Source organism: Calcarisporiella thermophila, assembly GCF_041956535.1.
Source record: "Calcarisporiella thermophila strain CBS 279.70 unplaced genomic scaffold VTP21scaffold_9, whole genome shotgun sequence".
NCBI lineage: Eukaryota > Fungi > Calcarisporiellomycota > Calcarisporiellomycetes > Calcarisporiellales > Calcarisporiellaceae > Calcarisporiella > Calcarisporiella thermophila.
Genome location: NW_027192199.1, coordinates 915,996 through 932,508, shown reverse-complemented (window position 1 = coordinate 932,508; position 16,513 = coordinate 915,996). Strand labels below are relative to the sequence as shown.

Below are 16,513 nucleotides of genomic sequence, written 5' to 3'. Positions count from 1 at the left end.
TTTTTATAAAGATCCGGACACCCCTCCACACAAACCTCCTTTCGCCCGTAACATTATTTTTTATGTGGAATTTAGGAAATGTGGAGAAATAGCACCGAAAATCTCAAACTTGATAGGAACTTGTTATTAATTAGAATTAAAAGGTTAAGCCTTATATAAGAATAAGAAAACAGATAGATGGAAATAGTAGAATAGATAGAATGGTATAACAAGAGAAACATTTCACATATCACGTAATATTTGTCATAAAGTGAATAGGGTAGAACAAAGGTAACGCTCAAATTAAAGAATTGGATTTCCAAAAATTAGATGAAAAGATTAGATTTGAAATAAAAGATTAGATTTCCTTCTCGCTAGGTGATTCTCATTGGTTAAGTCCACCACGGTTCATAACATATTATTGTAACGACGAGAATAAAGTAACGTGGACAAGCTTGTGACGGCGTTTTGGGATTCGATATCTTTCAAAGATGCATATTTTAGTTTTATTGAGGATTTTCTTGGTTTTATTGAATATTGAGCTATTCTTTGACTATTTGTTATGAGTCATAGTTTTATCTAGCAATATTATAAAAAGGGTGATAACTTTTATGTAATAAAGCAAGGATTTAGAGTTCTATTTTCATATACCAAGTTCTCGACATCTCCTTTCTTTAAGTACGGATCTGCATACGAATAAGCAGGCTACTTGAGATAGCGCTCAGATAGTTGAGATAATTCCCTTCTACCACACATTTCCTGTTTCCAACTAACATCTACTTTCGTGTTCTCAAGATAGTTTAAGGAGATATTCGAAAAGAGATTGAAAATACAAAGAATCTAATAATTGATCAAAAAAAATATAAAGAAACTAATAATGTTCTAGCTACTTCTTGTTCTTAGAAAGACTAAGATCTAAAGACTATATATACACTTAAAATAACTAAGTTACGTAAAGTAAACACAAAAAATATAATCCGAAGGCTGAACCAAAGTCTCGCTACGGAATATTAAATTGCAACAAACTACTATCCGTGAAACCGCTACTATTCGCCTATTTATCCTAACTTACAACATATCCCTTCTCTAGCACACGACATTGCTATTATGGGAATGTCAGTATTTCATACAGACAGTCATAACCGCGCCACTACGAGCCAAATAAAACTTCTTTAGGACCAGAGGTTGTATATTGTTTTATTGGTTAAATCTTTTTCATGGATTAGATTCTCTAAAAATAATGCATATCTTGCTACTCGTGAAAACATCTATTTTGATTTTCTCGATTTCCTATATATAAACACCAAATCAAATTTTATCGAACATTTTCTTCTGCTCTCATGATATTATTATTATTAACACTAATCTGCTGTTTTTATTAAATCTATACACTTCTTCGCAAAGTCTTTAACCACTAGTAACAAAAACTTCTAAATAGAAGAAGCATATAAAACCAATATTTTATAAGTCACAATAGCAACAAGAAATCAATCAGTTCCAAAGCAGTTGGCGTGGGCAGGATGCAATGATGAAAGGAGATGTTAGTGGACGCTGATATGGTGTAACGTAGCAAACTTTTGTTTATTTGAAAAGTATTTCAGAGAGGTTGAGGTTAAAATTGGCTAAGCTTATGTCGAACGGATAGTATACAAAAACAGCTATAGAAGTAACAATTGACGATGGGAAGAGAACATGGAGATGCGTAGGTGATTTATTTGCAGCAGGTCTAGTCAATTTATGTAGAATCTTCTGTATTACTGCGAATTTTACAATCAGAACCATCTTTTTATAATAACTTACCACTCTTTAATACAATATTTGAAAATTTAAATAGATACTGATATATATTTACACTCGATAAATACTTATATATTTGGTAACAAGTAGTGAAAAATATCTAAGAAAGAGAATAAAGCTGAATCTTTAAGCATTCTTCGGGCAATTTTATCAGACGCTATTTCTACATTTAATGTAGAAATAGAGTCTGATAACTATATTTTTTAGAAATAAATTTTATTTCTAAAAAATATAGTTCATGTAAAATAATTGCAAATAAATAGTGATTTTCGGTAAGTATCTTTTATTTCCTTAGCTGATATCTGGCCAGCAGCATAACTTCAGCATAATAATTCTTGTGAATATTGGGTCATAGTGCATTAACACTGGCAATTGCCTAGCTTTTAGTTAAACCTCGGGTATCGGCCCAACATTGGGATTAACACCAGTGTTCGGTCTAACGTGAGGTACTGCACCAACTACCGGCCTTACGTTAGGTTTGGTTCCACCAATCGCTCTGACATTGGAATTAGCGACTTTTATCGGACTAACACCTGGTCTTGTATCAGCTTCCGGTTTTACGTCAGGTTTAGTTCCACCAACCGCTCTGACATTAGGACTAGCACCCTTTATCGGACTAACACTTGGTCTCGCACTTGCTACCGGCCTTGTGCTAGGTTTAACGCCTCCGATTGCTCCAACACTGGGACTTGCAATTGATCTTACGCTAGTACTTGCCCCAATAATTGATCTAGCACTAGGACTAGTATCAATTATCGGTCTAACTCTAGATTTTGCATTAGCTACCGGTCCTACGCTAGGTTTTGCATCACCGATCGCTCCAACACTAGTGCTGGCTATTGAGTTTACCCTAGTACTAGCCCTAATCGAACTAACGGAAGGACTTAGAATAGTTGTCGGTTTTACGCTAGTACTTGCACTGGCTATTGCTCTAACGCTGGTACTTTCACCGGCAAATTCGGTAACCCTAGGATCAGTGCTAACTTTTGGTCTAATGCTCGGAATTGCGACAGAACTTTCGCTAGCATTTGGGTTCCCACCGCCTCTTTCACTAACACTGGGGCTAGTATCTGAACTCTCAGTAGCATCCGGACTCGCATCGTCATTAACACTAGGATTAGGTCCATCACTGGGAATATTTGCAGAAAACTGTCTCGCTTTTTCTATTAGTAAGAGAACTTCTTCCTTACTGGCTGGCTCAACTTTATACCCCATTGTTTTGAGTATAGAAGTCAACTCTGGTCCAACAGGGTTCCCAAACTCGCGGATGGTTTGTTCAAAAGACTTGCCAAGGTCAGCGTTATGCTTCATTAAACTATCGTGGGTGTTGAGGTGAGTTTTTTTGTCGACATGCGAGATGCTTGAGCCAAATGTGTATGGGTTGAGGGAAGTCTCCAGCAAAACCTGATTCACTCCAGTATCTTGGGAAGGTACAAAAGCAATTCCTTGACCACTTTGACCGCCAGTCGCTTTATTCATCATCTTTTCAGCTATGGCTGCCTGAGGACTTTTAAAAAACATAGTCTGAAATTCTGCTTCATTTTGAACGGTCACTGGATTTCCGTCGTTGAATTGGTTCAATTGTTTGGTGATTTCAGTTAGACGTTCATTCTCGGGAAGGGTTACCAGGAAGCGGTCAAAAATCGATTCCATAAATCCACTGACCGAAATCGATTGATTAGGGGATTTTGTAAATATAATCTGAGGAGTTAAAAACTTTTGCCCTGGGGCAATATTGTTGTTCCAAGAAGAACCGAATCCAAGACCATGAACAAGTTCATGAACAACCTATATCAATAAATCAATAAGTTGAAGGATAAAAAAGGTAAATCTTTTCTGTAATACTAACCACTTCTAAAAATGCAGTCTTATTTTGAGGCTTCGTTTGATCCTCATCTATGAAGCTTAAGGGGATATCGGCATTAAAATAAGCTGTAATGTCAGACTGCGAAAAATCCGTCCCATTGAGATTCCTCTCTTTAACAAGCGCTTGTGGATATAACCTAACCACTCCATCATCATCTTTTACTGGGTGAGCACGTGTTGGTCCTGCGAACCCAAGGAATCCGTTCTTTGTGGGATCAGCTTTAGAGAAGGAGAGGTACTGTGCGTCAATCAAGATGGGTTGCGAGAACTTGATCGAAGCTGATAAGATTTGGCCAGCGAGTTCAAATTCTTTTTTTGCTTTATTGCATTGCTTGTCTGGCACCTCGTTGCACTTAAACTGGACTTGTATTTGATTGCTGATATCTGTCGCGTTATCTTTTTGTTGACGGCGAGTAAATTCTCTTTCTGTTATAGCCGCATTTTCAAATGTCAATGGCTCGCAAGGCCAACTTTTGCGAGATTCCGGATCCAAGTATGAGTTTATCTCAAAACACATAGGTTGAAGAACTTTCTCTAGCCCTTCTTGTGTTTTGCCGACATTCAATATACTGGGGGCCTCTCGCTGCGCTATAGGCCGAGACTTGCACATTGTAGCCAGAATAAGGAGTGTAAAAAGGAATGTAGTATGCATTATGTTGTTGGTTCAAAGGATAAACATAAAAATGATTGTAAACTGACTTTCGTTGTAAGAGTGGGCATTTGCATGTCTTTATATACCTTTTTATTTCGATATGATCTATAAGTGCCTTACAGAGAACTGAAACAAGACCAACAGAGTGCAAATAAACATCATTTATAAAATCAATCCAATCCTTCTCCAACTTGTCAACTTTTCCTTCAATATCGCTTATCCGTCAATATATCCCCAACAGAATGTGAGAAAAGATTTATCGTTTTAGGAATTGCAACACAATTGCGTCTCCTAAATGCCACACACCCAAAATTTTTTCCTGGTTAAAAAAATGTAATCAAGGTCAGCCACGATGGGTGTAGGCTGCACAATGAAAAAGGTGCCTGATCAATGGTACTGCCTAATTATTAAACGAAAAACGAAGATCTAGAAAAGAAAGAACAATCCGCATTTGAATTCACTCATTTTGAGAGTGCAATACATAATTAAGAAGAAGGGTTAGCTTGCACTAAAGAAACCACTGTCGCCCTCTGTGTTGCACTCCGGGTGTCCCTGGTTACGTTTCGGTCTAACTAACATTAATAATTGGTACACTCACTTAGTACATTACACGACCCTGCTCCATGCTTCGATTAGATATTAATAAATCTAATATAGGTTAAAATGTTTGTACGACCTTTTAATAGTTAGCCATGTACTATTTTCAAATGATTGATGTTTTACAAAGGTTTGCTAGTGTATGCAAAGTGTAGTTTGAATGCATGCCCATGGTGGCTTAAATTTGAAGCTTCAATTATTGTATTTGATATTTCTTGAGCTCAAAAGGGACTTTATACTCAATCTTACGCATCAGCTTGAATAAATGCTCATTAATTTGTTCGTAGGAAGAGGTTACAGAAAACCTAATTCATCAAACTTAAAAGTGCAATGGAATTTTAATATAAACCCAACAATGTATTCGAATATCAATATTATTTGCTGTCTCGTTAGCAATGCTGTGCCCACAAGAGAGGAATGATGAATATATTCCTGAGGATGAAAGTAGCCCAATAATTAAGCACAGCGATTTATGAACTCGATTATCTAATAAGAGACTAGTAGATTGTGAGAGCGTATAAGCTCGATAATATGCCTGTTGGTACCATTTTTTACCGAGCGTTGCCTAAGCGTCATTTGACTTCACACGATTTGGCAGCTTATACGTCCAACATGAGTTTGGATCACAAAAGACAATAAAATAATCAAATTCACCCATGGAAGGAAGAAAAAGAAACAAAATAGTAGTTAATTATTCTTGGCTTAAGAAGTAATGCCTGATCTCAAACCTCATAATAAACTTAAGGAGTACCCTGGCTAATGTACCTGATCAAATGATGTTTCTCATGAGGAGGGGTTCGAGAGTTATCTCGAAGTACATCACCCCTCCCATGCAATATTGTATTTTAATACTAACCTGTTTTCATTACAGGTGGCATTGTCCGTTCATTGACACGTCAGGGCTGAGTGATTAATGAAATATCTGAAGGCTTGGCTCTACAGAGTCACTCCTATTTTCATTAATAATAGGCACAGAATAGAAAAAATTCCTCTTGATTATATTCTCAATTAATTTGTCAACTCTCTGTTCTGCAGACCATTTCATTTTTCAAAAGATAATCCAGGCTTCAAATTGCCCCTAATCTGTAGGGTAATTAACCATTGTACCGTCTTCACCTCTTCGTCATTGTTATCAATATTACACCGCGTACAAGTTCTACCAAACCTCAATTGCTATTTTCCTAACTTCGTCGCTTATCAAAAAATTGCCCGTTCTATATGAGGAAGATCTTGCATTTTCAGACGATCAAATTAGGATCATTAATAGCGGATTCCAGCGTATCAGTAAAGCGATTTTCAGCCACGACGGGTGTAAAGGTACCATTCATCGACTGGCTTATTCAAAATGAGGATCATGCATAAAATATCGATATCTCTATCATTTCAAGTCGTCCAGTCGAAGAAATTATCCCAAATAATATATATAATATATATAAATCTAATTTTATAGGGTTAAATCAATTAGCAAGCAATGACTCTATCAAGTTCAAACAATGCTTAAAATATACACAGTTATCAATGTGTCCATCATTCTATGAATTATATGTCATATTTAAAATATCGAGCTCCGCTCTTTACTTTCTATGATTTCCCTACAATGTGAAACAGAATAGAGAGCTACCTACTCAGCGTATAAATGCAAATTACTCAAGTAAATAGTGGTTATTATTATTAGTAACAAACTATATTAACTTTGGAATAAGTCTGAATGGGTTCAAAATAAACAAAAAACATGGTGTTGTTGCTGTTGAAGCATATAAAAATATACATAGAGAGAAAATAACATTTACAGAGAGGTAGATTGGCAGATCTACCAGAGTAACTTCAAGAAATTCAATTAAGGACACTGAGAGAAGACAGGGGGGCGTGAAGTATCTGAACACGAGAGAGAGTCTTGTAGGTGGGATTTTCGGTACGAGGAGTGATCTTGGCTGTAATTGGATGTTTGTCCATTAGAGGAGGAAATATCTGCTAGGCGGTTGAGAACAAGCAAATCATTTGTGAGACGCAGTTGTACGATAAGATCGGAGTATATGACAATCAGAGTGTATTCTGCAAGTATGTTGGATATGATAATGCCGTTGAGGCACATGGAGAGACATAGCATCGGGACTGCTTCAAAAACGTATTCATGGAAGAGTCGTTGCATCTTCGACGCGGGGCCACAAGTGTAGCGGTTGCTCTGACAGATTTGGTCGTAAATTTTGACCATGAACAATGTAGTCAGTGAGAAATCAGCGACCATGTCGAGAACGAAAGTGAGAAGCGTGGATATAGGCTCTAACTTGTCAAGGCAGAGGCGGGCTACACTATCATAGAAGGGTTGCATTATAGCACAATGGGTCGAGACAGCGCCCATTTTGCACAGAACCAGCATGTAGAAGGCGTATTTCGTGAAAGGGTGTTGATTGGTGACAACATGGCAGCGCCAAAAGAGAATGAGATGGTTTAATAGCTTAGAGGCATGTACCAAAGCGCATCCAAACCCTAGTTCCAAAGTGCATGAATCGTTATGAATAGACTCGTTCACGGCCAAGTTCATGGCAGCAACCATCGCAAAAATATTGGAGAGGAAATGGGCGATCCCCGCCTTAGTGTAGAAGAGTCTGTATCTAGCGATAAATATGCGAATATTCACAAGACACGATGTAATGACAGAGGCAAGGATTCCAATATAGAATCGATCAAAAGCGGCCATGATTTAAAGAATGGGAGAAGGTATTGAACCTTAGGGGAAACGATGAAAAAGAAAATAGAAAATAATGGATGTGGAAGCTACGGGTAGGAGAATGAGAATCTAACTATTATATATGTTCGCACAATAGGTTACTGAGGTTTTAGACTGAGTTGCTCGATTTGTTACACCAAACAAAATATGCTAGATTTAATATCGAAGTTTCGCCACCCAAAGTAGGTTCAATCATTTTAATTGACGATCTAATTTTCACACTGTTCGATATCGGATTTCCCAATGAAATTCAAGCTGGTTATTGGAAACCGCTTCTAAAGACTTTTAGTCCTAGTAATGCACAGTTGGTTTGATACCTCGTTTCTATCAGAGAAATATACGGAAGAAGCTGGTTCTCAAGTATTTTGATTCTGCCAGCCACGAATTGTTATGGTGAAGCGCAATATAATGATTGTCTCAATTGGATGCAGAGGAATAAAGAGAAATATCAATTGGTAAACGTCATTCCTTCTTATTTGGCCTTCAGTTGAAAATTTGACCAATTGTACTTTGAAGAATCATGCAAGCTATCATCTCGCCTCTTCTATCTCTTCGTCTGTACACCTAGTATACTGAGACCAAAATCAACGAGGCTACTCTTCCTGATGACCCTTTCTAATCATAACGTATTGAAAGTCTCAGATGAGGTAGTTTAGTTAGCGTACTAGGAGTGGCATAATGCAGCGACGATCAGTGGAAGGGTTGGGTAAGAAACTGAGGGGAAATCTAAAACACCATTTACAACTCAGTTAACAGAGACCAGATTCGTGCTTGGTCTGTGTTCGCAAGGTTTTGCAATTAAATTGCAAATTGAAACAAGACACACCGGAAACCGTTCTCGATGAATTAAACTTATGCATAAAGCATTTATATGGACGTGTAAGCCGGTCGGAATGCTATTCTGAAAGTTTGCTTACTAAGTGTATCAATTGGGCTTTTATATACGATCCATCCCTTCTTTTCCTGAAATCGCAAAGTTTTAAAACTTGATTAAAATCCCTCTTGCAGGTTTTTCATCAAGCCCAAAAGCCACAGATATTTACAGCACATTAAAAAATCGAGAGTATTTCACAATATAATACTATGTAACAAATGAAGACCTAATGGTAATTTTAAGATAAATAGCATGTTAATAAGAGTGGAACTCATTTAAAGGGCTGGAGATGATCTTGATTATGCTACCAGTTCATTGACAGCTTCCTCTGCCTCAACGCTACGATATTGAAGACTTTCTCCCTTCCACTATTGTGCATTGTTCTACAATTGCTGCGGGTGATTGATGATGTAATTGTTGAGATATAAACTCAGAATCTACTCCAAACAAGGGCCATGCATTGCTCTATTTCTCCATTAAACTATTATTGTCATTGATGCTTGGCATACTACATCCCTTTGATCCCTTCTTGATATTGGTAGAGCAGGGGATATTTATCAGATAAGCGGGCACTATTTATTATCAAACTCAATTGGGAACCATTAATTTTTTTTGGCTTTACAATATATCAAAGCACGTCGTACCTAAACTAACCTAAAGGGGATGTAGCTGTGTATAATTTGATAAGTTTGATGAGTTTGGTACAAAATCTGCACCATAAAATGCATAGACATTTAAATTAGAAGTATCTCTGTAATCAACGAGCATCCGACTTTGTTGACGGTGAAAATATATATAATTTTTCTGGAAGTTTACAGTAGATCTTGCGAAATGAAAAGTACGGCAATTAAAATTTTGAAAGTTTTATTATATGAAAATAATTCAAAGTAAGAAATACATGAATCTATCCACTTTATATATTTTAAGCTATTTGGACTACTCTCAATAGCATACATAAATACGGCAGTTCAAATTTCATTCAGAAAGGATGTTAAGGAAAAAATATGCATGAAGGTTTTAACCTGTTTTACAATTGCTCAAAGGAATACTAACAGGAAAGAAAATGACGCTATTATCATACATCAATATGTTAGAGTACAATTCGAAGCTTAGTAATTCATTAATATTAACTAGTCAAATAACTTGTGTCATCCCCCTTGTAACCATTTATATTGTCAAAAGAGTTTCAGAGATTTGGATTAGGCACAAAAAAAATATTTTCATAGAGTTATTTAAGAGTATATGGATACAAGCTCTAATTTACGCCTGGCATTCTTTCATCTAGAAAGTGTTCTATCGGCTTAGGGTAACCAGTATGATTTTTGTGATTGATATTACCAAGCTGAAAATTTTGTGTTCTTTTTGTAACCATTCACCCCAAAACACAGCATTGTTACCGAGAACTGCGGAACGTTGAACGTCGAATCTGAGTACTAATGGATGCTTGTAATTACCAACGGTCACGCTCAGACAAGTAGAACAAAAAAATCTTTATTAAGAAAAAGTCTTACCTCTCGCTCTTATTCTAAGATTGTGTCTGAGATTTCAACTCTAAATTTGCCTTATATTCAACGCTATACAATGCTTCTACGCATTAAATATTATTATTAACTCCGCCGCTCTAGCAGTATTTAACCTGCTGCTAATGCTAAATATCTTGGAACCTTGGGGTAAAATGAACCATCCATCATCCTTATACTATGCTCCACAGTACTCTCAGGGGTGGACCGTGACTGTGCAGCGTTGTCAAGTGGAGCTGTCATGTCCTAATATAGCTATAGACAAATGCTGTAATTGCGACCGAATGGTATGTATGCACCACAGAAAGAAATCTCATCGGAAACACTATGGGACCCGAATATTTTGTCCAAAATGTCATAGGAAATATATGAAAATTAGCCTGATATGTTTGATCATTTTCGTTCCCATTTTCATTGGCTTTATGATTTTCATGATTATGAGAGTTTCGGGTTAACCTATGCATACACCTTTGCCAAATAGTCATCCAAAATTGCTATATAATTTTTTAAAATGTATCCCCATTATTATATAAATTATCTCTGGATATTGCTCTATTAAATAATACAGTATGATAATGTGCTATAATATAGAATTTTGAGCGGTATTATTCTGTGTTATAAACGGGTTATCTTACAATGACACCAGATTGGAAAACTAAATTATATTGATTCAATAACTTCGGTTGGAAATATCCGGTTCCGCACACGATACCCTATTTTATCCTAGCTCCTCAATTGTCAGTATAATTTGTCATATATTCCGAAGTATATAAAGATTTGCTGTTCAATAGCATTCTGATGTATCATTGCTTGTATAATAGTAAATCTTTATCACAACTCCTTTTCTTACTAACATATAACTTTTTTTTTGTTGATTTCAAGAAATAAATGAAATCCAATATAAAAAATACACACTTATTGCCATGGTAGCTAACTAGGTCTTGAAGTTACAGTGCCTATCTGATTTGCATTGGTGACTTTCATGGTGCTCTCTAAGGAATCACTCTATTTCATTCTTTAAATAGGAGTTCAACTTCGTCGATATTGACTTTCTAATTCATGGCTATTCCAAATTAGCTTGTTTTATTTTTTTGCAAAATCTAAAATTAAATTCAACTGGCCTTTCTCAAGAGGAGTCAGTAGCTATAGTAGTATGCCCTATTCTAGAATTTAATAAAGTTTCCTAACCCCACAGAATTTTAAGAATCAGATTAGTGAATTCTTAACTCTGGTGAAAACTGAGAATAGAACTCAGTGCATCAATTTCTTGTTTGTTGAGGGCTGATTTCTTATTATATCTACAAATAATTTGAATAAATTATTACGTCACAAAAGTATTTATGAAAGCTGTGCTTCGAAGTAATAAAAAATACATTAGTGTCAAGGCAAAGTGTTTGCTGAAAATGGCGGATGCTCTTAATATGATATTATGAAATAGAGTGCCATGTTCATTTGCGCTATTGGTCTCACTTTCATTTACTCTAATTATTTGTTTCATTTTCTCTAGTAGAAGTGGTATATTTACATTGAGTCGTTGGAATTATTTAGATGTATTTGAATAATTTTATCAAGATTCCATAGTAAATTAATGCAATGATAACAGAGAAATGGAGTTGCCCTTTACTCCTAATCCTCCTAATAACTAGGTACCCGCACGGATTAAAACCATTTCATGTTCATTCTATGATTCGTAACCTCTCAAGTGTATTTTACTAGCATTCCTCAATCTCAAAAGTATTCGTTTACCTTTCAGGGACAAGTGGACAGCGATATCTTAAAATATTTGCCCAAGAGGCTTAAAACTCGTCAACTTACTTGATCTATGCCAAAATCAAGGATTAAGCTTTGTAATCGATAACACTCGATTCAAGCTTGTTGCAAACAAATTTATTTATCAACAAGGAGATATATTGAATTGCCCTATTGAAGGAAGAGGTTCCTTTCTAGAGCTTCTCGAACCACTTTACTCAATTCGTTCGAACGTTCCTCTCCATCCTATCCACTTTCTGTACAATCATGACGCAATAGATAAAGTAAAAAGCAGTGCATATGATCATCGAGTATCGATCACCCTAGTAGAAACGGGCCCTCAGCAGTAGTTCGAGGCACTAAGGAGAATCGTTCATGCCCAAAACGGCCAGTGCGCCCCTTGTCCCAAACGGGAGAGGAGTGTAAATCTTTTACCGAAGTTACTATGGGATTCTGCCAGGATACCCGAAAGGGTAACCTGAATCTCCATTGGTCAACATAATAGAGGTATGGGGGCACCATTTCCATTGGATTATCTACCATTGCGTCACATCCACTGATCGCAATGTGAATGTGCAAGTCTGATCTGGATCAGAAGAGTAGTTCCGTTTAAAGCCATTCCAAGTGCCATCTCTACAATCGACTGGCTACAATTTGGGTAAGGGAAAAAAATTAGCCGTCGCTGACATTGTTTATTGAAGCCTGGTTGCTCCCCTCGATCTCAGCTGAGTGAGAGCGATTTCACTCCCCGGAAATTAGTGTGTGCGAAGTTTTCTCTTCAGAAGTCTCGCACTAAATTCTAGTAAACTCTTATCCAGCTGCGCCAGGCACCATAGAGCCACTGACTGTTCGGCTCCGCAATCATGGTGCCAGCCACTTTGGATGGGGGAAGAAAGCGGGGTGAACCCGGTTAAACTCTTATGATCCATATTCACATGGGATAGCCTACTCGACCTGCACCCAAGACCTCGCTAACCTTGGCACTAGCCACCTCGCCAGGAGTGCAGAGGGCAGGCTATGCGGCATGGATAGACGTGATAAGCTAGAGAGCGCGGGCATAAGGTTGGGCAATACGCAATGACGAGGAGCACCGCTGGACTTCCAGGAAGAGAGAATTCATGCGCAGCTCACTTCTAATTTAGCTCACTCTCGCACAGCCGCCGTTGGCAAATGCAGCCAAAAGGCTCAAATAATTTCCAGTCAAGAGCAGCTGAGTGCATGTGTTGGAAGGATTGTGACCGCCCGGAGACACCGAGTCAAAAAGGGAAAAATTTTAGTCGCGTGTGTAACGAATCCCCAAGGGAGTGCTACTGACAATCATTTTCCCGTAAATTTTCTTTTTTCCAATAAACCTTTCAATATAAGACTGGCCTTCGAGAATTGATCCATAAGATTTTCCCTTCAGCTTGTCCTTATCTTTGCGCCCTGTTTTCTTCCCCATCGCTCTCAATCGCACGTGGTCAAACAATCTCCATCGCTTATATTTTTGCTTTTTCTCTCAAATTAATTACAATTGCCCATTTTTTTTCCAGCTCATTTCCTTGTATTGTCTCCATCGGCTGAGGCACTAGAATAATCAGACCCGACATCATGTCATCCACAACAGTAACCCCAACATCACCACTACCGCCTTCCAGAGCATCCAACGACTGCAACCTTACTCCTGAGCAATCACAGCGGTTTGATGAAGTCATGGCTTGCATTTCTCACATTAAGCACATGCTCACTGACTTCAAGGAAGATTTCGAGTCTGAGCTCAATTCCTCCACCTCTCCTACTACAACCTCTAATCATTCTAATAAGAAACAGTCACTCCTCTTCTCGGAAGTGGAGCAGGCAGCTGGCTTGATGGGCCCTCGAACCACCGACCAGCTCATGACCGCCTATGAATCCACCACAGAATCAATCACTGAGAGATTCGATAGGATAATTGCAACGGTAGACAGATTAGCCATCCGAGTGGATATGTGTCTAGCTTCTGAGCAGCGAGGGGCCATACAACTCGAGCTTGAGGCAATCCGCAAGGATGCTCTCAAGAGCAAGGAAAACATGCTCCAATTAGCTAAGGAGGAGATGGCCCGCTCATTAAAAAAAGTGGTTGGGGTCAATAATGGTTAGCTGTACTATATTTTCTTACATCGCATTTAATCGTACTCTAATATAAATCGGCTGTGTGTGTTCGTGTATAATACTGCCAAACTTAATCCAAATACAGGACAATAGATGTCACCCAATATATCACCAGCTAAAACTGCACTTCCTTGCGCGACAAGCATGTACTATCACGGAGAAAGACTAATGCAGTGCTATTGAAAATCAAGTGTACCTTCGGTGGAGAATTCAATATAGTATCGGCTATGTCCCTTGGGCTGGAGCCTCTAGTTAGCTCATTGTTAAAACGGTAGCTACCTTGATCCTAATAACACAGAGCAATGTCACTTACACTCGGCTCTCGCCGTATGCTCCATAGAGTTGAACACAGATAGAGAGAAAAAAAATATAGGAAGAAGAGGTGAATGCAGTGTATCGGTGTTTAGAGTTCCCTCTTCTTGAGAATCCGGTTTTGACGCAGTTATATCGTCTTTTTTTGGAATTGCTATTTGTACAATCAAGTGATCTAAATCCTTGCGCAAAAGTGACTAATAGCCCCCCTTGTTCTAGGCATAAGGACACAATTCTCGAAAATAACTTTCATAGCCCTCTCTCCCCTAATAGTTATTTTAGTTGTACATTCCTACTCATCCAGGCTAACAAAAAGTTAGTAATAACTTCAGCTTTTCCATAATCTGCTTGAACCTCTGAAGTGGCGAAAAATTCTAATTTGTTAATGAAGGGTTTATCAATCATCTGTCGCATTACTTATCGACCTGGAATCAATAGACTCGCTGCATTTAAAGTCAATCATATCTATTCCCAGAACCTTAATACAATGGTTGAGATTAAATCGAAAGTGAATACGGTTGCCCTCGAAGGCTTCGAAAAACATGTGGCTGACTATGAAGCGGCTCGTCCCACTTACTTTCCAGCCGCTGTGGACCGGCTTTTGAAGGAATTTGACATCTCCCCACAGGCTAGAGTCCTTGACCTCGGTGCAGGCACAGGTAAGTTCACTCGTGCTCTTGCTGAGCGTAACCTCTGCATCACTGCCGTTGAGCCGGTTCCATCCATGCGCGACATTCTTCGGAAGACGCTTCCAGAAGTAGAGGTGAAAGAAGGGACAGCTTGGGAGATCCCTCTAGGCAATGAAGAGGTTGATGCTGTTTTTGTGGCCCAAGCATTTCATTGGTTTGACGACGAGCAAGCGTTAAAGGAAATTCGTAGAGTACTTAAGCCAGGAGGGGGACTTGGCTTGATTTGGAACGTGGAGTAAATATACATAACTGACTTCTTCAATTGTTCGGATAGTGCGAACAATGTTAATGTTTTATTATGAATAGGGATAGATCGATAAGCTGGGTTAAGAAGCTTAGAGAGTAAGTTGCCATTAATCTGGATAGCTCTCATGGCCCTCCACCAAATAACGTAGAATATCGACCATGTTCCGCATACTTCGACTCATTATTTTATTTTTCCCTTAGCTACTATCAACAATTTTCAATCGGAGTCCCTCAAAATTTTAGAAACACCTGGAAACAGGTATTTTCGTCCCCCGAGATTACGGAGATCTTTTCTCCATTACAGTATGCTGCCTATCATACCAAAATCCCCTACACACCTGAAAATATAATTCAGGGCATTCGCAGCCGCAGTTACATTTCTTGTCTTCCTCAAGATAAGCTTGAGGAAGTGCTGCGTGAATCTCGCCGCATCATAGACGAGGCATCAGACTTGGAATATAATGAAGATGGGAAATTACTCTACCCATTTCAAATTGATGTATACTGGTGCCACCGTAAATAGACACGACTCCAGGAAGAAAGCCCTTTTTGTTTCGTCTGAACATCTACGAGCTCTCTTTTTTTGATTTCCTACTCAAAAATTAGAAATTGTCTCCAAATTTTTTTATTTTATTTTATTTTATTTTTTTACAAATCCTAGAAGGATTGTTTGATCATCAGTGAGTGTCTGAATGCTGTTAATGCATTTCTTCCTAAGGATACTAGAATGATGAGTAGATTTAAAAGATGATGAGGAGAAAACAGTGTTCGAAATGATGCATTTGTTACAATAATCGCATTATTCTCTGGGTAAATCCATTGCTAAATGATAGATCAAACTTAACAAAATAAGTTGAGTCTTTGTTTTATTGGGGCTGCACTGAGGCGACACAAGCGTCTTGGTCTTATTTTTCGTATTATAGTCACCTCTAACTTGAATACTTAGAGTCTCATTGTAAATAAACTCCTAGATAGTCCAGCTCTGGCAACACCGGATTCATTCTTCGGCAACATTTTGGTTAAAATGGAATAGTATGGACCCGTACATATTTACTGAATGTTTGAAAAAGAAACGCTTTCTTATAGGTTCTCTGTAAGAGCAATAGATCCAGGAGTTGGATATGTGTTACAATATAAATATAATTTTAGTCAAACATAATCAGTATATTAACCCTATCATATCATTGTTTGATAAAATCACTAATAATATTTCATATTCTAGTGTATGTAATTCGTTTTTGATATTCGAACTTGTGGTACAAAAGCAATTGAAAAAGAAAATGAAGATGCTTCCACTGAGAATCGAACTCAGGACCTTCTGCTTACTAGGCAGACGCTCTGCCAGCTGAGCCATAGAAGCCTATTTCTGATAAT

The 16,513-nt window shown here is 37.9% G+C and overlaps 5 protein-coding genes and 1 non-coding gene across 6 annotated transcripts; 2 read left to right on the top strand and 4 right to left on the bottom strand.

Moving 5' to 3' along the window:
* Positions 1 to 2,163: 2,163 nt before the first annotated feature.
* On the bottom strand, positions 2,164 to 4,294 carry VTP21DRAFT_11741 (uncharacterized protein; the record flags this gene model as incomplete). Its single annotated transcript, XM_069391219.1, has 2 exons — positions 2,164 to 3,564; positions 3,626 to 4,294. 2 exons carry the CDS (start codon positions 4,292 to 4,294, stop codon positions 2,164 to 2,166), a joined length of 2,070 nt encoding a protein of 689 aa, XP_069252372.1.
* Positions 4,295 to 6,129: 1,835 nt separating this feature from the next.
* On the bottom strand, positions 6,130 to 7,589 carry VTP21DRAFT_11740 (uncharacterized protein; the record flags this gene model as incomplete). Its single annotated transcript, XM_069391218.1, has 2 exons — positions 6,130 to 6,226; positions 6,808 to 7,589. The coding sequence occupies 2 exons, from the start codon at positions 7,587 to 7,589 to the stop codon at positions 6,130 to 6,132; spliced, it is 879 nt and encodes a 292-aa protein (XP_069252371.1).
* A 4,491-nt stretch (positions 7,590 to 12,080) lies between these two features.
* Positions 12,081 to 12,821, bottom strand: VTP21DRAFT_11739 (uncharacterized protein; the record flags this gene model as incomplete). The annotated part of the gene is made up of 2 exons (XM_069391216.1): positions 12,081 to 12,348; positions 12,739 to 12,821. 2 exons carry the CDS (start codon positions 12,819 to 12,821, stop codon positions 12,081 to 12,083), a joined length of 351 nt encoding a protein of 116 aa, XP_069252370.1.
* A 531-nt stretch (positions 12,822 to 13,352) lies between these two features.
* Positions 13,353 to 13,880, top strand: VTP21DRAFT_11738 (uncharacterized protein; the record flags this gene model as incomplete). The annotated part of the gene is made up of 1 exon (XM_069391215.1): positions 13,353 to 13,880. The coding sequence occupies one exon, from the start codon at positions 13,353 to 13,355 to the stop codon at positions 13,878 to 13,880; it is 528 nt and encodes a 175-aa protein (XP_069252369.1).
* A 709-nt stretch (positions 13,881 to 14,589) lies between these two features.
* VTP21DRAFT_11737 (uncharacterized protein) lies at positions 14,590 to 15,662 on the top strand (the record flags this gene model as incomplete). The annotated part of the gene is made up of 3 exons (XM_069391214.1): positions 14,590 to 15,128; positions 15,200 to 15,235; positions 15,341 to 15,662. The coding sequence occupies 3 exons, from the start codon at positions 14,590 to 14,592 to the stop codon at positions 15,660 to 15,662; spliced, it is 897 nt and encodes a 298-aa protein (XP_069252368.1).
* A 764-nt stretch (positions 15,663 to 16,426) lies between these two features.
* Positions 16,427 to 16,499, bottom strand: VTP21DRAFT_t130. Its single transcript has one exon. It is a non-coding gene; the product is annotated as a tRNA-Thr (tRNA).
* Between the last annotated feature and the right edge of the window lie 14 nt (positions 16,500 to 16,513).